Here is a 21,948-nt window from a genome sequence, read left to right on the forward strand (position 1 = left end):
TACTGTGCTTAAGTACAAAAATGCTGTATCTGTATCTATTGGTGTATTATTTGTACTTTACTACTGTTAAGTACTAAAATGCTGTATCTGTATCTACTGGAGTATAATTTTAGGGTTTGGCTATATAACCCTCAGCGGAAGAAGGGACTGTGCCCGAAGCTCCAGTCGGCCTGGGTGGGTCCGTATCTACTGTATCTACTGGAGTATAATTTGTACTTATCTACTGTATTTAAGTACTAAAATGCTGTATCTGTATCTACTAAAGTATTATTTTACTTCACTACTGTGCTCAAGTACAGAAATGCTGTATCTGTATCTACTGGAGTATTATTTTTATTTCACTACTGTACTTAAGGACTGTACTCTGGAATATTCAATCAGAAATACATTTATTGTGGTACAAAACGTCTTTATTCAGCATATAGGGTGGTATAAGAGACAGTACATTCATGTATATATGCAAAAAAAAAAAAAACTGTGTGTGTGTGTGTGTGTGTGTGTGGGTGTATATCCCCTTTACCCCCCTCCACCCCCCACAAATAAAAAAAGAATACCAGTAAGTATTAATTGCTAAACAAGCATGTGAATATTAAGGCAAATATATGTGATTTGTATAGAAAAATAAATGCATATTCAAAAAAAGATCAAAAGGCAACCATGTGTATCCTCCTCCAGCTTTAATAAGGATAACGACTGCGGTGGTTTTGGAGATTGTTGACTTGGATGACGACCATGATGATGTATAAGGTGAGGACAATGATTCCGATCCCCAGAGCGGTGTGGTTCAGGGTGCGAGACAACCGGGAGTAACTCTCAGCCAGAGGCCTTTGTCCGGTCCGGTTGGCGGTTCGAGTCTGAGGAGATAAAGAAAGAAATGCAAATCAGTGGAATGTGGAACACACTGTTAGGAAACTGGAGTAGTTTTTATTTCATTTTAGTATCATCTTTAGATACTTATCATTATTACATTACATATGTTTTATAATCTTTTCATTTTTACTGCTTTAAATTTAAGCTTGTCCATTCCTTCTTTTATGTTGGATTCTTTTAATTGTTTGTGATTTCTTTTGATTTTTTCCCCCCATATTTCTTAATGAAATCGTAATGTTTTTTGTTTCTTTTTTAATTTTTTAATGGCTTTGCCATTTACATTTATTGTTAGTTTGTTTATGTAAAAAAAATATTTGCCCTCCCCCCAACAGATTTCTTTTGATTTTGCTTATTTGTTATACTGATATATTTTTTATACAGATTTCTTTTGATTTTGCTTTGTTGTAATACTGATATATTTTTTTATTTTTATACAGATTTCTTTTGATTTTGCTTTTTTGTTATACTGATATTTTTCCGATTATCAAACAAAATTTAACATCAGACAAATATAGACTGAGTAAATATAAAAAGCACTTTTTAAATAATAATTTTATTTATTAGGGAAAAAAAATATCCAAACCAATCTAGCCCTGTGTGAAAAAGTATTTCCCCCTTAAACCTAAAAACTGAAAGCAAACCAAATGTGTAATCACTGATAACCATGCATATTTTATGGAATGTTTGTGGCACTGTTTGTTTATCATTGATGTGAAAACTGAAATGTTGCTCAATTTACACTGTCCCTGTAAAATAAATAAAAAATAATAATAATGGCGGCAACAACTGCAATCAAGCTTTTCCGATAACTGGCAACAAGTTTTTCACATCTCTGTGGAGGAATTGTGTTCCACTCTTCTTTATAGGATTGTTTGAATTCAGACACATTGGAGGATTTTCCAGCATAAACGTCCTGTTTAAGATCATCTACAGCATCTCAATCACACTTTAACTAGACCACTTCAAACCTTTCATCTAGTTTTTTTTATTTATTTGAGCCATTCAGAGGTGAACTTGTTTGTGTACTTTGGGTCATTGTCCTGCTGCAGAACCCAAGTACTCCTGAGCTTGAGGTCACAAACAGATGACCAGACATTCTCCTTCAGGATTGTCTGGTAAACAGCAGAATTCCTGCTTCCATCTATTACAGCAAGTTGTCCAGATCCTGAAGCAGCAAAGCAGCCCCAAACCATCACACACACTACCACCACCATGTTTTATGTTCAGTATGATGTTATTATTCTGGAATTATCTGTTAGTTTTACGCCAGATGTGACTGGACACAAACCTTACAAAAAGTTCCACTTTTGCCACATGAGTCCAAAGAATATTTACCCAAAGCTCTGAGGATCATGAAGATGTTTTTTGGCAAATGTGAGATGAGCCGTTGTGTTCTTTTTAGTCAGCAGCTCCTGTCTCTTCCACACTGTGGACTACATTACCCAGAACACACAACTTATTGACATCACTCCCAGTGTATGCAGGCTTTCCATAAGACAGACATGTACTGTCCCATCCCCCATACCATATAGATAGATAGATAGATAGATAGATAGATAGATAGATAGATAGATAGATAGATAGATAGATAGATAGATAGATAGATAGATAGATAGATAGATAGATAGATAGATAGATAGATAGATAGATAGATAGATAGATAGATTTTTTTTTACTCACTTAAATTACTATAAATATATATATTTGGGATAAAAAAATCCTTTTATAATATTTAGTTTATTTTTTTCTGATTTGTAATTCCAAGATTCTAGAGACAACACTGTTTAAGTTAGTTTTATGGAGTAACAGATCACAGAAATGCTCTTCATGCATTAAAAAAGACTTTATTCAGCATACAGGGTGGTACATGGGAAATTACATGTACATATACAGTATATGCATACAATTAGTATATATATTTAACAGCAAAAGCATTTAAACCTCGTACACTGACTGGATAATAAATGCTGGAAAGGCACACAAACTGTCAGTTTAGGTTATTATAGTGTCACAAACCATTGTATACAGTGGTTTTACTGTTACTGTATTTATTTTATTGTTAATTCTGTAATTATACATATTAAACGATTAATTTGCTTGTTTGCAGGCAATTTAAAGAGAATGAAAAATGTATATATATATATATATATATATATATATGCTGAAAATAAGGCTAAATATAGAGATTCTTAGTTTAGTTGGCAAGAGTGTGATACTGCCATATTGGCGTATGTCTATCTATTACTGTTATCATGCATTACGAATCGTATGTTAGTAGTTGGTTATATCCATTACACATATATAGAAAGGCAAAGGCACGTGAATCATTGAGAAAAAAAAAGGTAAAATAGCATCTCTATCTTTTACATTCTGAGCTGAAATGCTGCTACTGCACTGTGTAACTTTGGTGGAGCTGCAGAAGAGTTTTCTCCAGTAGTGCATAATAAAGCTGTTATTTTTGCAAAATTGTACAATATTACTCTACTGCATGCTTATCCCACTTCCAGCTTGTCAGCAAACGCACGTGAACAGCGTATAAGCTCATATAAGCGTATATTAGTGTGATTTATATAAGCTGTAACAGTAGAGAAAACCATACAGAATAATCATACGCAAAAGTACCAATTCTTGCATAACTCTGCAGTTATAAGTGCAAATTATTTTGAAATGCAATGAACGTACAACAAATCAGATAATCCGCTGCTGAGAAACATAACAGACATGAACTGAGGTATACTTCACATACTTTAACTTCTTCAACTGATTTTTGTATAAACCTTCATCACAAATGTAGAATATGGGCTATAGGCTAAACAATCATGCGAATGTTAAGGCAACTGTAGGCGTTTTATATATAAAAGAAAAATACATGAACATGCCAAAAAAGAGTAGAAAGTAAAAGAAAAATTGAGCATCCTCAGGCAGTGACGGCTACCAGGATGGCGTATAAACTGATGAAAGCAATTCCGATCCCCAGAGCGGTGTGGTTCAGGGTGCGCGCCATTCGGGAGTAACTCTCAGCTAGAGGCTGGTGTCCGGTCCTGTTGGCGGTTCGAGTCTGAAGAGATAAAGAAAGAAATGCAGAACGTCAACATACAAACCTCACTTAGTCTCAGCCTCCGGATGATTTTTTTTAAAATTTATTATTATTATTTTTTTTGCAGTGCTGTTGCTTTGTCGCATTGCAACAATATGCATTTCAGAGTGAGACTCGCATACGTATGGCCGGATACCTGCAAGTAAAAGTGTCCAGAATCCAGTTTATTTCAGGCTGTTCACACAGTCTTTTCATTGTGACACATTGCTGACATTTGTCTGTTTTTACTGACGCACATGAACAAAACCACAACGCTTCACATGAAATTTCGGTTTCATCCTCGCCAGAATCACAGGAGCTATCAGAGAGTTTCAGTGACTGAGAGCTGGCCTCAACACAAGAATGTGGTCTGGCTTGCTGTAAAAAGGGCATGTTGTTCGGCCTCGCCCACTCCTTTTGTTGCAAACAAAATGCTTGCATAATTGCTCTCGGCCATTTTATCAGTAACATTGTGTGGTCCAAATATTTATGATATCATATCATAAGGATTATTACCTTGCTCTCCCATCAATGAAACACTCGCTCACTGCTGTTGTCCATTTTTATTTCCGTCTGCTCACGTCTGTTTTTCTTTTCTCTTCACTGCCTTTTTCGTCCAGATTGATGTAAAAGTCGAAGAGTCGAAAGAGTCGAAATTGCCACAAAATCCGATATGCATCACATTTCAATTTTGCATATTAAAGCAGCCAAAACTGAATCTGAAAATGAGATATTCAGTGTGCTGCCACACAAATGACACATCTGTTTCACATAGAGCTGGGAGATATGACGAAATATATTGTATCATAATATTTAAATAAATATTTACGATAAAACATTAAAAATAAACGTTTATCATCGTATTCATACATAGTACATATTTTTTGTTGCACAAAAATAACCAAAATAAAAGTGAAAAATATTTCTTTATAATTTTAAAGTCATTCAAATAGTTCTCACAAGCTTAAACTAACTTTAACAAACTCATTTTATAATCATTTTTGCTGCAGGTTTTTTTTCTGTATATTCTTTGCTTTTTTTTATTTAAATAATAAACTAATGCAAACAAAAAAGATTTATATAGTAAAACAGTTCAAAACCGTTTTAAACCTTTAGCATAAACAAAACAATATTTTCTTATACAGTAACTCAACAAGCATAATAAGAATAATGTAACAAAATAAATAATGTAACATAAAAATATATGCTGTATCACACCTGGTGCCGAAAGCGCACCTGTCTCTACTGCACTCACGGCTCTGTTTTCGGACTTTGATACCCACAATGCACCTCACTTTTTTTTTTACTAATTAAATAGCACAGTTATTTAAATACATAGATTTTTTATTAAAATGTGGAGCACTTTATCCAACTGAACAGGACACTAAATACACTTTACACTTTCTGTAATCAAACGTGCATTTGGTCAGTGTTTTTTAAGCACTAATGAAATCCACAATATACTCAGAAACTCAGAGAACCATTTATCATAATAGCAAATGTATTACAAAATGCTCTGGATGTTCATCTACACAGATTTCTCTCCTGAAAATTGTTTATTTGGGTGAGTAAAGTGCTTCTGTTTATTTTCAATAAGCTTAAATTTCCAGATTTCCACTAAGGCTGAGTGCAGCAGCTTTAGCATCAGTGGTGACAATTGCAAAATCCCAGACCACAGAATGTACTTCTCTCTTCCACATTTTTATTATAATTTTCTCCTTTCTTGCAAGTTTCAGTTCCTCTTTGCAAGAGAAGAAGTTCTGAAGAAATATTTTTTTAAGGTTGGAAGGTATTTTTAATTTATGATCACCTCATCTTTTTGGTCACATTTTGTTTGAATAAACAGAATTAGGCGGATGATATCACCATGTCTGGATTATTTTAGAACGTTCTGCTCACTTGAAAAGGAGAATAAAGAATAAAGTTTGTAAGGAAGGTAAGAGCCAGAGCACACTCTCATCTTCCACCCTCTGTATGTCTAGTTTATTATATGATTACATATTATATGATACATTATTATATATAATGTCTTAACAACGTCTCTTTGCTCTTACCCTTTACAATAAACTTATTTTTTTATCACAAAAAAAGGGGATGGCTTGAATCCATCACAACTCAGAGTCCATTTTTAGTTGCACAAAAGTTACAAAAATAAAAATGAAAGAAATGGTTAAAATTTAAATGTCATTCATATAGTTTTGACAAGCTTAAATTAACTTTAACAAAGTTTTTTTTGGTGCAGGGTTTTTTGTAAATTCTTTATATATATTTAAAAATTTTAAGAATAAGCGAATGTGACAAAAAAAGCTTTATAAAGTATAGCAGTTTATAACAGTTTTAAACCTTTAGCATAAACAAAAGATTTTTATACAGTAACTCACTAAGCAAAATAAAACTCACACTCTCTCACACACTCTCACAATCACCTGAGTCTGCACACTGCACTTCCAGGAAGCAAATCACCAGAATATTGATTTCACCTGCAACCACCATTTTTTATACCCTGTTGGACTGGAACTCTTTACCACACCTCAGTCCTGCGTGTTCGTTGTATGGCGAAGAATGAAGACTCTCCAGATCAAAAGTGAAGTTCAAACATTCACAAGTTTATTGACAAGCGCCAGGAGAATTAACACTCCGAGAGCGATCAGCATACCCCAGTGAAATTCTGAGCCCTTCTTGATCTGATCCCTCTTTATATGAAGCTGCAAATTCTGCATCGTCACGTGTACGTGCTTCCAGAACATGTTGCACAGAGTCTGTATTTTACACTGTCATCATCTCATTGAGCCGGGTCCCTTCTGGCATCCGGCGATAACATCGTCTAAAAGAGTGAACTTCTGCTTTTTAACCGCTGAAGAGCAACTGATTTCAGATGGATTGTGAAAGCAACTCTGGCTGACCCCTTTAGGGGCCTTAGGAGCAGAATTAAATGTGTTTAGCTTGTGAAGCGGAACAAATATAGTTGATCAAATATTTAAGTGACTCGGAAGGGATATATATTTTGATTAAATTGATTATAAAAAGTAAGATAGATATAAAGTAAGATATAAAACCTTTTAAATTAGTATAATATACCACTAATAAGGGTCTATATCAGTACTATTCAAATCAATGCTTAGGAGTGTAGATAGTCAATAACCATTGCATTATTTTATAAGTTTAATGTTGTTTTAAGTGTATTACAGATCTCATAACAAGCATAAAATAATGCTATGAATGTGTCTCATTAGCTTGCAATAGCAAGCTAGCTATAGTTTTAACTAGCGCTCACATTCTGTCACCTGAGGTTGCAAATGAACCCTTACCACATACCCTACCTCTCGTTTTTCAGCATTAAAGCTCTACTTTGGGATAGAGAGTAGTGTTGCCAACTCCTCAGTAAGAAAAGTAGATATTGGCTGTCCTAAAAGTAGCTAGAAGTTGCTAAATGACATCATCGACTAATTTGCATGATACATGTTTTTTAGAACCTGTAAAGGATTAACGTTGTGGGAGAGAAAAAAGTGAGTAAAAACACCCTAAATATGTTAGAAATGATACAAATGAACTTTTTAGGGGCTTTTAGTGAAGACAATAAAGAAAGTGACTCAATACAGAAGCTTGAGAGTCCAACAACTATATGGATGATCCATATATAGTTCTTTGCCTTGAATTTATTTAGTATAAAACCTTTTAAATTAGTATAATATACCACTAATAAGGGTCTATATCAGTACTATTCAAATCAATGATTAGGAGTGTAGATAGTCAATAACCATTGCATTATTGTATTAGTTTAATGTTGTTTTAAGTGTATTACAGATCTCATAACAAGCATAAAATAATGCTATGAATGTGTCTCATTAGCTTGCAATAGCAAGCTAGCTATAGTTTTAACTAGCGCTCACATTCTGTCACCTGAGGTTGCTGCATAATTTAATGTTGGAACTGGAACTAAATTTGAACAAAAGAGACAGAAAGACAAAACTATCATTTCCATAAAGCAAATGAACCCTTACCACATACCCTACCTCTCGTTTTTCAGCTTTAAAGTTCTACTTTGGGATAGAGAGTAGTGTTGCCAACTCTTCAGTGAGGAAAGTAGCTATTGGCTATCATAAAAGTAGCTAGAAGTTGCTAAATGACATCATCACCTAATTTGCATGATACATGTTTTTGAAGCTGTAAAGGATTAACGTTGTGGGAGAGAAAAAAGTGAGTAAAAACACCCTAAATATGTTAGAAATGATACAAATGAACTTTTTAGGGGCTTTTAGTGAAGACAATAAAGAAAGTGACTCAATACAGAAGCTTGAGAGCCCAACAACTATATGGATGATCCATATATAGTTCTTTGCCTTGAATTTATTTAGTATAAAAGCTTTTAAAGTAGTATAAATCAAATCAATGCTTAGGAGTGTAGATAGTCAATAATCATTGCATTATTGTATTAGTTTAATGTTGTTTCAAGTGTATTACAGATCTTATAACAAGCATAAAAAATATGTGTATGAATGTGTCTCATTAGCTTGCAATAGCAAGCTAGCTATAGTTTTAACTAGCGCTCACATTCTGTCACCTGAGGTTGCTGCATAATTTAATGTTGGAACTGGAACTAAATTTGAACAAAAGAGACAGAAAGACAAAACTATATTCTATACTATAACTATTTTCATAAAGAAAATTAACTCCTACCATTTACCCTACCCCTCATTTTCAGCATTAAAGCACTACTTTGGGATAGAGAGTAGTGTTGCCAACTCTTCAGTAAGAAAAGTAGCTACTGGCTATCATAAAAGTAGCTAGAAGTCGCTAAATGACATCATCGCCTAATTTGCATAATACATGTTTTTGAAGCTGTAAAGGAATACACATTGTGGGAGAGAAAATAAGGAAGTAAAAACACCCTAAATATGTTAGAAATGTTACAAATGAACTCTAACACATAACAACTTCTGTTGCTTTTTAAATACGCAGTCACGTCTCAAAATAACTTTATTTTTACGTAAATTACACGAACCAGTTTTTTGCTGTGTTGTTAAATGTTATTATAAGAGCAGCAGTTAGCCGGAACTGTTATTCTACGTTTTTTTAAGTTTTCTTTATGTTTAAACCTATTATAGACGGATTGTTTTATGCTGAGCTATAGCTAGCTAGATGTTTAGCTTTTCATAAAGAGGCAGACAGTTGTGGACGAGGTGAGTGACAGGCTACGTGGTGAATAAGGTGAGTGAGTGACTGAGATTGTGTGAGGTGAATTCAGTGATTTCTTTTCGTGTCACACTGAAGACACAGTTATATTTACGTCCAGCTCTGTAAACACGGGGCAGGGTCAGACAGCGGCGGCTTTGGGCATGCTCAGTTCATTTGAGTGTTCATTTAAGAGTCTCCAAAAGTCTCCAAAAACACCATAAAACTCGCTAGATTTGTCATTAGTCGCTTTTTTTTCCAAAAAAAAAAAAGTCGCTAGAGGGTCTGAAAAGTCGCTAAGTTGGCAACACTGGTAGAGAGCTTAAACAGAGGGTTATATGAGGGTTATACAGCAAGATGGCGACACAATCAAGCGACACAAGAAAACCACAAATCTAGTATTTTATTTGTTAAAAAGATGAAATCCATTGTATTATTTTAGTTTTATGTAGTTGCAATGTATTATACAGTGTATCACAAATACAGTGAATACACCCCTCACATTTCTGCAGATATTTAAGTGTATCTTTTCATGGGACAACACTGACAAAATGACTGTTTGACACAATGAAAAGTAGTCTGTGTGCAGCTTATTTAACAGTGTACATTTATTCTTCCCTCAAAATAACTCAATATACAGCCATTAATGTCTAAACTGTGTAAATGTCTAAACACTGAAGTCAATATTTTGTGTGGCCACCATTCTTTTTCAGAACTGCCTTAACATTTTAAACATAGATAAAAGCGGATAAAAGCGGCAAAATTTAGCTGTTAGTACTCTGTAAATAGGTAAATATGGTGCAAAACTGGTACAAAACTGATACCTACAGTTAGCTTCCCCATGCCTACAGTACTGTCAACTGCATTACTGTGCTTAAATATTATCATTATATTATTGGCATAAAATCCTCTTAGAACAACAATATATCACTTATCTCAATTAATTTTGGAACAGTGTAATTGATTTTTGGCTGAGTTTAGAGTAAAAATAAGATCATGAAGATATTTGAAAGGCACTGATTTGTGAGTTTAAAGTGAACAAAATCAGAAGTGTGATTACGTATTGTCTTAGGGGAAAATGTGATCTCAGTGATTCTCAGTCATTCTCAGCGTGTCTCAAGGATTGTTGATGTCAAACTGGCTGGTTTAAGTACTTTTATTCTTTAAGTACTTCTGATTTTGTGATCTGAGAAGAGCCAATTAAAGTTTAGAAATATTGTTTAAAACAGTGAATTTACTGAAATTATATTTTCTGAATTTATGTAAAATTCTAAGATAGAATATCATAGAAAAGTTACTTTACTTCAGTAATTCAGTTCAAAATTAATGTGAAACTCGTATATCATAAAGATGTATTACACACAGAGTGATCTATTTTAAGCGTTTATTTCTTTTATTGTTAATGATTATGGCTTACAGCCAATGAAAACCCAAAAAATAGTGATTAGAAAATCTAAAAAAATTGAATATTATATATAAGACCAACTGGTACTTGTTGGTACAGTGTGGGCAGTGTGCCAAATCCTTCTGGAAAATGAAATCCGCATCTCCATAAAAGTTTTCATCAGAGGGAGGCATGAAGTGCTGTAAGATTTTGTGGGAAAACAAAACTGCACTGACTTTAGACTTGATAATAAAACACAGTGGATCAACACCAGCAGATGACATGTCTGTCCAAATCATCACTGATTGGTGGAAACTTCACTCTAGACCTCAATCAGTTTGGACTGTGTGTCTCTCCACTCTTCCTCCAGACTCTGCTCCCTTGATTTACACATGAAATGTAAAAATAACTGATGATCAGTGATGGTTTGGAGAGACATGTCATCTGCTGGTGTTGATCCACTGTGTTTTATTATCATGTCTTAAGTCAGTGCAGTTCCGTTTTCACACAAAATCTTACAGCACTTCATTCTTCCCTCTGCTGACTTTAACTTTTATGGAGATGTGGATTTCATTTTCCAGCAGGACTTGGCACACTGCCCACACTGCAGAAAGTACCAATTGGTCTTATATAATATTCTAATTTTCTGAGATACTGATTTTTGGGTTTTCATTGCCTGTAATCCATAATCATCAACAATAAAATAAATAAACGCTTAATAATAGATCACTCTGTGTGTAATACATCTATATAATATATGAGTTTCACATTTTAAACTGAAATAAAAAAACGTTTCAATTATATTCTATTATACTCTAATTGTTTTAAATGCAAACAAATAGTATTTGTTTTGTTTTGTAATAGTGTTTTAATTATCAAAATCACAGTATCAGTTTTTAATATGTAAAGACTGGTGTCAGACAGTGGCCTGGTTTATTGGTATTATATGTATAGAACTTGAGGAGTAACATCAGTAATATGAGATATGAGGATGCTAACATTTCTCATGTTGCTGTCTTTTAACTTCATCATAATCATAAATGATTCTAAACCTTTATTTGCAGACTTTTTGAAGACTCTGCACCAACTCAACACATAATAGAGAGTTTCTGCTTTGGTTTTCTTTTCAGTGTTTAACCAATGTGTGTATTGAAACTGTTCTATTGCTTGTTTGTGGTAGTGTATTACATGTGCTGAACCCAGGTGAAGAAACACTGTCACACTTCTGATTGAATTTGTGGGCAGAACGGCAATTTGTTTCTTTAAAACATTTTGGCTAATAGGGGGTCGAGGTTTTCACCCATACCTGTCAAATCCAATTTTTCTTTTTAATGTTACTTGAGGTTTTATTGTTGTATGACACAATTGGGTTTTTCTACCTAATTAACTTAACTTATTATTATTTTCTTTTTTTTTTTTTTAGATTTTCTGTTTTATTTCATTTATAATCTTTGCAGTGAATGAAATAAACAAAGCGTCTCTGTGTGTTAGAAGGAAGAAGGTGCCTTTACCCTTTTGGAGGAAGCTGTGGATGTTGATACAGAGTAAAATCAGATTATGTGTAGGTTCCTTTTTCAGTCTAAGATTATGGAGTGATAGGGTAATAGTGAACAATATGAGTGAAAAAGACACATGAGTCAAACTGACATTACTGGAAGTCTTAGTGTCTCAGTGACAAGACAAAGAGCACCGTATATGTGTTTTTTGGTAATCGGGCATCTATTTTTATGCATATCGAAGAGTAGTGGGTGGACAAAATATCAATATTGTGATATACAGCTCTGGAAAAAAATAAGAGACCACTTAAAAATGATGAGTTTCTTTGATTTTACCAAACTGAAAACTTCTGGAATATAATCATGGGTAAAATGGATGATCACAAACCATCAAATCAAACTGAACTGCTTGAATTTTTGCACCAGGAGTGGAATACAGTTATCCAAAAGCAGTGTGTAAGACTGGTGGAGGAGAACATGCCAAGATACATGAAAACTGTGATTAAAACCAGGGTTATTCCACCAAATATTGATTTCTGAACTCTTAAAACTTTATGAATATGAACTTTTTTTCTTTGCATTATGTTTTGTTATTTCGGCCATTTCTCATTTTCTGCAAATAAATGCTCTAAATGTTAATTTTACTCAAACATATACCTATAAATAGCAAAATCAGATAAACTGATTCAGAAACTGAAGTGGTCTCTTAGTTTTTTCCAGAGCTGGAAACATATGAAACATAGGCACTCTAAACTACCTAAGACTTAAAATCCAATTCATTTCACTAAGGTTTTACTGCTTTATTACTTCATGTGGTGGCACTTATCAAACAAATAGAGTAAACCTGCAGTGAAGAATATTGTTTTTTAAATTCTGTGTAATTGACAATAAATCAATAAATCCACAATTCCTAGTATTTGCTTATTTAGGGGTAGTTTATCCTCTTCAGTAACACATAGATACAGTGAAGTATCATAGAGAACTCTATGACTCAACTCTACTCTGTTATCTGTCAGGGCATAACTGTCATAACGTTATTATGGTGTAGTTGTCATAGTCCTGTTACAGGAACTACTTGAAAACACTAATACTGAAACCTCATTTTGAATATATGAAAATACTATCCTACCTTACTCTTCAGCAAGCCGTTCTTCCAATAAAGAACACTACAGAACTTTTGTCTGTCCGAAGTGTGCACTGCATTTAATCCTGTCATTATAACTATAATTTTTATGTGGTCGATATATTGTCCCAGATATAATTGTGATAAATTATATTATTGTCAAATTTAAACAATTTTATGCCACTGATTACTTTTATACTTAAAAAAAACTCAGGTATGTTTTAAAACATCTGAATAAATAAAATCTAAATATTTTTATTAATAGTTACTCATAGTTGCTCTGTATTGGACTATTTCCTCACTTCCACAAACATATACTAGATATCAGAACATCTATATAACACTGTATATATTCAGTCATATTTAACGAATATCCATGCAATACCACATGTCAATATGTCTATGTCTTATTGTGTGTATTGTTATTGTGTGTATTGTGTATAGGGGAGTCACGATTTCGATATTTCATCGAAATCGATCGAAATTATGTCATGGTCTCGAGCCTTGAAGTCAAAAGAGGATCGACGATCCCTCCCACAAATGGCGCAGCACACTGTAGCTCAAAGAGAAGCTCTTTCTCCAGAGAATGTGGACATTCTCATCTTCTTAAAGAAAGTTGTTTTGTCTAGCCTCAAATATGTTAATAGTTTTGGTACCTTAAGGAGCATCTTTCTCTCAGATAAAGTTAATAATATATCTTTATTACAGAAAAAAACTTGTCATTCTCAGGGACCGAAAAATTCTTAAAGTCTTATTTTTCATGTTTAACTGTTATAGTAGGATAGAGTTCAGTTTTGTTAAGGCTCTAATTGTACTATTATTTATTATATACATGACTGTTCCAGTACCTTTTTGTATTATTTATTTTATGTTGCACATTGCTGTTTTAATAGTGCACACTGCTGCTACCAAAAAAGCCACTAGATGGAATTACATATATATCTTAATTAAATTATTTAAATTTGACCATTAGTGCCTAATGTGGTGTATTACAGATCACTTGTATCACTTTGCATCACTTATATCAAGCCCACCTTTTGAAATAAGATATTGTAAACTTGATGAATCAAACCAATGACTGACCATAGACTAATCTAAAACATAGGCCTCTCTGCTGTAAAAAAAATAAATAAATAAAATCGAGAATCGAATCGAATCGTGACCCTAAAATCGGAAATAAAATCGAATCGAGGATTTAAGGAATCATGACACCCCTAATTGTGTATACTATAAAGTAAACTGTATTGTATTCTATTTTAGTTTATTATTCTACCTTGTTGTAAATACTGTTAATACAGTATACAGAGCTGAACCCAGGCTACAGCATAAGGAGCTAGCTAAGGAGGAGCTAACAGCTTTATTTACTCTTTTTACAGCTTCCTAGTTAATGGTAAATATCTTGTGTAAGTAACTGTAGGTTTAAACCGGATCTCCGGTTGATTCTCCATTTTACTAAGACCTTAAATATACACTAGGGAAGCACAACTCGACAGAACACCGATCAAAGCGGGCGTCGTTTGTTGAAACTGCCAAGCCAGAGTTAACTGTACCTAGCACTCAGTGCTCTATCTTTATAACTAAGGCTGTTTCTCTTGTCCTTCGAGTTTTAGAGCTGTAAAATTGACTGTGGGGGGGGAGGGCAGATAGGCGTTCTCTATTGCAGTACTGAAAGCCAATTACATTTTAGGATAAATCACGGTCGCACCACACAACATTTTGCCTGGATGATCATTTTATCTACAATTTTAACAACTGAACAATTGCAAAAGATTATTTTAAATTAAGTTTATAAGTGGCCTGCTGATGACCCGTATATATATTCGACCAAAATCTGGTGGCAGGTCTGTCTGCACGTGTATTGTTGCAGAAATCTTATAGGGTGAAAAGTCTACCTTTACCACTATATGCTCTACATCTGTGTGTGCCAGTTTAAAAGGAACACTAACTGTAAACCAGGGCGGGATGTGGTTTAGAAAAGGCGCATCAGAAAGGGCTGCAGAAAAACCCTTAGCCCACAGCTCCACAGCAGTGGAAAAACGTGCGCATTTGGCAACCACTGTCTGCTAAACAGGGTGAACAGCAGTTAAGCAACTGTACCTTACAATGGGGGTGTAAAGATACATAGAACTTATAGTAGTCTGAACTAGAGCGGCAACTAATGATTATTTTGGTAGTCGACTAATCTGATGATTATTTTTTCGATTAGTCGATTAGTTAACAGTTATTTTAAATATTTAAATATTTTAAAAAATCGACATTGTCGATTATATCGACTAATCGTTGCAGCCCTAGTCTGAACATCATGGTTCGGTACAGAGGAGAAAAAAGAAATAAAAAAGCACAAGCCTAGACTAGATTAGAGTTTTTCCTATTTTATTTAGGGATGGACAGAAATTTATATTTCTATTTATATTTTGTATATGTGAACTGCATCTAATCCTGTCATTATATAATATAATATAACATTTATGTGGATGAGATACTTTCCCAGAAATAACTGATAAATGTGATAAATGATATTATTGTCAAATGTAAACCATTTATGCCACTGATATGATGATAATATAATGCCATAAAATGCAGTTATTACTTTTATTCTTAATAATCCGCAGACAGGTACGTTTTAAAATATCATAAATAAATAAAATCTAAATAATTTTTTTTTTAAATGAAGGGATGGACAGAAATGAACTTTTTTGGGCCAAAGCAAAACAAAAAAAAATCAAATATTTGCTCAGAGGTCGAATTCTGCGTACGTTTTTCACTGCAAAAATAAATACAAACCCCAGAAATAATTGGGATAAATGATTTTATTGTCGCATTTACACCATTTTATGTCACTGATATAATGATCATGTAATGGCATAATAATGCAAATATGCTCTTTAAAAGAGCAGTGAACATTTAATACTAAAAATCATCGACACATGTTTTAAAATTATCATTATTGTAAGACACTTTGGACAAAAGCATCTACCAAACATAATGTAATGTAAAATATAATGAATAAATAAGATTGTTTTTAAATAAAACGATTAATAATAATAGGCTGTTTTTGCATTTGAGCTTCATACTTTCAGTTTTATTTTAGTGAAAAAGAAACTGATGCAGTGCTCAAAGTTTCACTTACATACAGTTTCTCTTACCACAAATCACTCGGGGCCATTCCTGCCGTTAATCTACTTTTCTTTTTTAATAATGTCAGCGGATATAACAGAACACAAATGAGTCATTTATTAAAGCCTTTTCATTGTGTCAATAAAGTCTGAATTAGACATTTTTATTTTTTTCACTATGCATTAAGCTTCATTTTTTCTAAATATTATATATTGCATTATTACAGCCAATTATGTAAAATTAAAACTTTTGTTTGTTTTTGAGTGTATTAATTAGCAGCACTAGTACTCTATGTAGTACTGCGTTTATTTCTTCATGTGAGTTTATTGAGTTAATAAGAGTTAAATTACTATTTAATCACTAGTAACAAAAGATCAAATGTTCCTTATTTGAAGTGATGGTTCTGCTCATCACTAATTGGGGTGGGACTTATCACTACAAGATCATTTGCATATCTATGTTATGGGTCTATGTTACTATTACATCGAATAGAGTGATTTTCACATACCATACCCCCGATTGTGTACAAATAAATGTAATAATGAATAAAACTTTGTCTGCCCCAACTTTACATGATTTGTTTTTATTGTTTCTTGTCTTTTTAGACTTTCCTCCCCTTAGAGAAAAATGAGACCATTTAAAATTGATGAGTTTCTTTGATTTTACCAAATTGAAAACCTCTAGAATATAATCAAGAGGAAGATGGACGATCACAAGCCATCAATTCAAAGCTGAACTGCTTGAATTTTTGCAGCAGGAGTAAAGGCATAAAGTTATCCAAAAGCTGTGTGTAAGACTGGTGGAGGAGAACATGCCGAGATGCATGAAAACTGTGATTAAAAACCAGAGTTATTCCACCAAATATTGATTTCTGAACTATTAAAACTTTATGAATATGAACTTGTTTTCTTTGCATTATTTGAGGTCTGAAAGCTCTGCATCTTTTTTGTTATTTCAGCCATTTCTCATTTTCTGCAAATAAATGCTCTAAATGACAATATTTTTATTTGGAATTTGAAAGAAAAGTTGGCTGTAGTTTATAAAATAAAACAGTAATGTTCATTTTACTCAAACATAAACCTATAAATAGCAAAATCAGAGAAACTGATTCAGAAACTGAAGTGGTCTCTTCATTTTTTCCAGAGCTTTATGTGTAGACACTTGTGTGTTTTTTCTTTATTTTTATATTCCGGCTCTTATATTCATTCACACACTGCAAAAAAATCCATTGGCAAAAGCAAGATTTTTTTAAATAAGCAATCACAAAGTTTCAAAATGAGTGAAATAATCTGAAATCAAGCAAAAAATATTTATTTTGTAGCTTAAATTTGTACACAAGAATCAATATAACTTTAATAGTAACTTTTTGTACTTATTTTGTGTCTAAATTACTTTAAAAAAGGGTGAAAATTCTAAGTGAGACTGAATAAGATCATATTCCTAAAATAAGTAAAACAATCTTACACTTATGATGATTAGTAAGACCAAAAAAATGTATCAGAGAAAAAAATAAGATTTATTTAATCTAAAACTAGTTAATTTCACTTGCTAAGAATAATGTTTTTGCAGTGCATGGACACATATTAATTGTATTATATGTAGTTTTGTACTTTATACTATAATCTTTTTGCATCTATATTGCAACACATTTGGGCACACACAGTTTACTACATAAGCAGAACGTACTGTACACAAGAGCAAAGCTGGACAACATTCAAAAAGGGACATTTTATACAACAGTGTATTAATATATGGGCACCTTTTATGAAGTACAAAAGTGCTTAGTATACAAATAAATAGGCCTGTCACGATTACAATTTTTTGTGGACGATATATTTTCCCAGATATTAGTGGCATATATTAAGACCATTTAAATTCTATTATAATAATAATATAATAGCATAACAAAGCAAAATACCCTTTTAAAGGCAACCAATTAATTAATCATATATTGGGAAATACATACTTTTTTATTCACCTACTGCAGCCCACACTGTGGGTATGGAGTCACAGTTATTAAAGCATTAGTCATCATTGGATCATTGCACAAGGTAAAATACTTTTCACTATATATGTACTGTTCACTATATATGTGAACAAACATTATAGACATCAGATATCACGATTATCAAATATTATTGAGGTCCATATATTGTATGATACGCTGATTATGTAATCATCACAACAGGTGTAGTTAATGCTGTCTAAATGTCTACTTGTCTAGCATGTATATATTTGTATATATTTTGTTATATTTGCACACTGGTGCATTCAGCTATGTACTCCTTGCTGTATGATCTAAATAACAATAAAGTTCACACTGACTTTAAGGATTTAAACTTTTGTTTCTTGTCTTTTTAGACTTTGCCTCCCTCAGAGAAATAATGTACCTTTTTTTGCTTTCTATTTTTGATAACATTAATTTGTAGATATGTTTGGCTTATTTACATTATTAGATTTTTTATTACTGCTTTTATTTCCATAAACACAGACACATTTTGCATGCATTAGATGTCTTAATTTTGTAACATTTTGCCATTTTTTGACATTGAAACACATTCAGGCACACATATTCTACCTAATCCTTAAGCAGCATGTGCTGCACACAAGAGCAAGAAAAAAAACAATCAAATTAAAAGAGACACTTTATGCAACACCCAATATATGGGTACCTTTCGTGAAAAATTAAGGTGCTCAGTATACAAATAAACAGGCATTTTGTGGATGATACAGAATATAGATAAGGAAATATATACTTGTTTCTTCACCTGCTGCAGTCCACAGTGTGTGTATGGAGTCTACGTCACAGTTTTCAAAGCATTGGTCATCATTGCATAACTGTCTAAAATACCACTGTCCACTGTTTTATATATAGTACATATAGTATATATGAACAAACATACAAATAAGCACAATAGACATAGATATAGATATCACGATTATATCAAATATTATTGAAAACATGGACATTTATTATCCGTTCAATAAGCCCATATTGTAATTTACGTGACAGACAAATAAAAAAAGTAGCAAACAAACAATACATTAAAAAAATAGGTAAATAAAATCCTCTACCTTTTTTATTTCTTTAAATGATTAAATAAAGTAACTACAGCTCTGGAAAAACATAACAGACCACTTAATAATTATGTTTTTCTTTGATTTTACCAAATTGAAAACCTCTGGAAAATAATAATATAATCAAAAGGAAGATGGATGATCACAAGCCATCAAACCAAACTGAACTGCTTGAATTTTTGCACCAGGAGTGACATACAGTTATCCAAAAGCAGTGTGTAAGACTGGTGGAGGAGAACATGCCAAGATGCGTGAAAACTGTGATTAAAAACAAGGGTTTCTCGACCAAATTTTGATTTCTGAACTCTTAAAACTGGAATTTGGGAGAAAGGTTGTCTGTAGTTTATAGAATAAAACAACAATGTTTATTTTACTTAAACATATACCTATAAAAAGCAAAATCAGAGAAACTGATTCAGTCTCTCAATGTTTTTCAGAGCTGTATATATAGAGAGAGAAAAAGGTATTATCCTACTGTAGGGTACAGTTAATTGCATTGTGCATTTTTCTTCATATACTGTGTTTTAAGGACTTGTCTACTGTGTTTTCCATTGTTAAATTCATATTTTCAGATTTTTATTGTTTTATTTATTAGTGTTTTTATTATTGGTACATTTGGTCTACCATATAACGTTATATATTACTGATGTGAATGTAAAAGTGTGTAATAGTGATAATACAGACAGACAGACAGGCTTATCACTTACATTTATGGAGTAGACCAGAGCAGCAACGCCCAGGGGTAAGCAGCAGCACAGCATGGTGAAGATGGAGTAGCCCAAGTAGTCAGGCAGGGGCTGAGCCAGGGGTCCGGAGGTAACATAGACAGTGGGCTGGACCATGACCGAGGGCTGGTCAGTGTATGGACCCTGGAACTGGCCTGGGTAGGGCTGCTGGCCAGGGTAGGGCTGCTGGCCTGGGAAAGGCTGCTGGCCTGGGAAAGGCTGCTGGCCAGGGTAGGGCTGCTGGGCTCCTCCATAGGGCTGGGGGTAGCCGGACTGGTTGGGGTAGACTCCTGGGGGTGGGTTGTATCCAGCTGAGTAGTCCTGGTAGGGTGGAGGCTGGGGGTCCACGCCTGATTTCTCGCCTGGCTGCTGGCTCCAGTTTGCCAGAGGGGCAGTGGCTGACTTGCCGGGGTCCATATCTGATATTCTGCTGCTGCTTGAACTGCTTCGCTGCAACACAGAGTCTCCTCGCTGTTTCCAGGCTTTCTCATACCTCATACGCACCTCCCTCCCCCTCACATCACCCCCCTCCTACTGGGCAGGGCCAGGCCAGCGGACACCAGATAGGAGAGGAGAAAGCAGCAAGCAGCCTATAGCTCTCATATTACAGCCAGACACTAGTGTACACACAATGGAGAAGTGTGGAAAAAAAACAAGTCATCCCTCCCCCTGTTATCTATATATCCATCCATCTAATGATCTATATATATATCAGTTTCTCAGATTTTTCTATTTATAGGTATATGTTTGAGTACAATAAACATTGTTGTTTTATTCTATAAACCACTGACAACATTTCTCCCAAATTATGAATAAAACTATTGTCATTTAGAGCATTTATTTGCAGAAAATGAGAATTGGCTGAAATAACTGAACTAAAAAGAAGATGCAGAGTCCTCAAATAATGCAAATTTCCATACAGTTTTAAAAGACTGTAAGTCATAATAATATGTATTGATGTTTCACATTTTGAACTGAATTACTGGTATAAGGTATGCACTAGTATATATTCCCCAACCGGTCTGGCTTGAAAGTATCTTCAAGTGCATTTGCATAGACCATCAAAAACAATATGATGAAACTGGCACTCATTAGCATTGTCCTAGGAAAGAAAAAGCAAGGAAAAGTTTTCTCCTCAGAGAAATAGCTTTTATATTAGCGTTTCTTCTATTATCTACCTCTTATATTCTGTTTTTTTTTTTTTGTGTGTCTATATTTTAAGTGCAGATCTAACCAATACGTCACATCCCCTTCTGGTGGGCGGGGCCTGGCCAGGAGCCTATAGAGAACAGAGGCAGTAGCCAGCCTGTCGGTCTCACATTTCACCCACCCACTCCCTACTAGAGGAAAAACAAGCCCCCCTCCCCCTTAGAGCTCTCCTACAGGGGTCCTTACAGGGTTCAGCTTCTCTCTCAGCCTGCAGACCACCAGGAACCCGACCATCCTCCCCCATACTAAGAACCAGAGAGGAGGAACTAGAGGTTAGAGGGTTTTTTTTTTTCGTTTATTTATTTAATTTTATTGATTGGTTTACTGCGTTTTAACTCTGTCATTGTGCCAGTTATTATGAACAAATATAAAAAAGAATGATGTTTATTAACCATTTAAAGACATTTCTATGATACATTTAAAAAAATTATTTTTTTTAGAATGTTTTATTCATAAACATTTTGCAGTGAGAATAACAACATTCAGAATAATTTAATGGAGCCACATCGTTTTACTTTTGTTTATTTGTTTATTTTGTTGTCTCGTTTTTTTGCATGTATTATTTTTTATGTATTTGAATACTTTAAGAACATTTTTTGTACATTTTGCAAAATTCACATGACTGTAAATTATATGACATTGATTTAGAGAATAAAGGTTTATCTTAATTTTCTTTATGAATACAACATTTCGCAGCA

At 33.7% G+C, this 21,948-nt stretch overlaps 1 protein-coding gene across 3 annotated transcripts; it reads right to left on the reverse strand.

Annotated features, from left to right (window-relative positions):
- Nucleotides 1-372: 372 nt before the first annotated feature.
- On the reverse strand, nt 373-20,563 carry LOC111192111 (uncharacterized). 3 transcript variants are annotated; one of them, XM_049464739.1, is made up of 3 exons: nt 20,242-20,557; nt 20,024-20,205; nt 373-854 (listed from the first exon to the last, which is right to left on the reverse strand). In XM_049464739.1, exons 1-3 carry the CDS (start codon nt 20,537-20,539, stop codon nt 678-680), a joined length of 657 nt encoding a protein of 218 aa, XP_049320696.1. In that variant the 5' UTR covers nt 20,540-20,557; the 3' UTR covers nt 373-677. The 3 variants fall into 3 exon arrangements, with proteins under 3 accessions (XP_049320696.1, XP_022524380.2, XP_022524381.2); XM_022668659.2 differs by having other exon boundaries at nt 20,024-20,554; XM_022668660.2 differs by lacking the exon at nt 373-854 and adding an exon at nt 2,699-3,928 and having other exon boundaries at nt 20,024-20,563.
- Between the last annotated feature and the right edge of the window lie 1,385 nt (nt 20,564-21,948).

The sequence above is a fragment of the Astyanax mexicanus genome, chromosome 1, assembly GCF_023375975.1.
Source record: "Astyanax mexicanus isolate ESR-SI-001 chromosome 1, AstMex3_surface, whole genome shotgun sequence".
Classification (NCBI taxonomy): Eukaryota; Metazoa; Chordata; class Actinopteri; order Characiformes; family Acestrorhamphidae; genus Astyanax; species Astyanax mexicanus.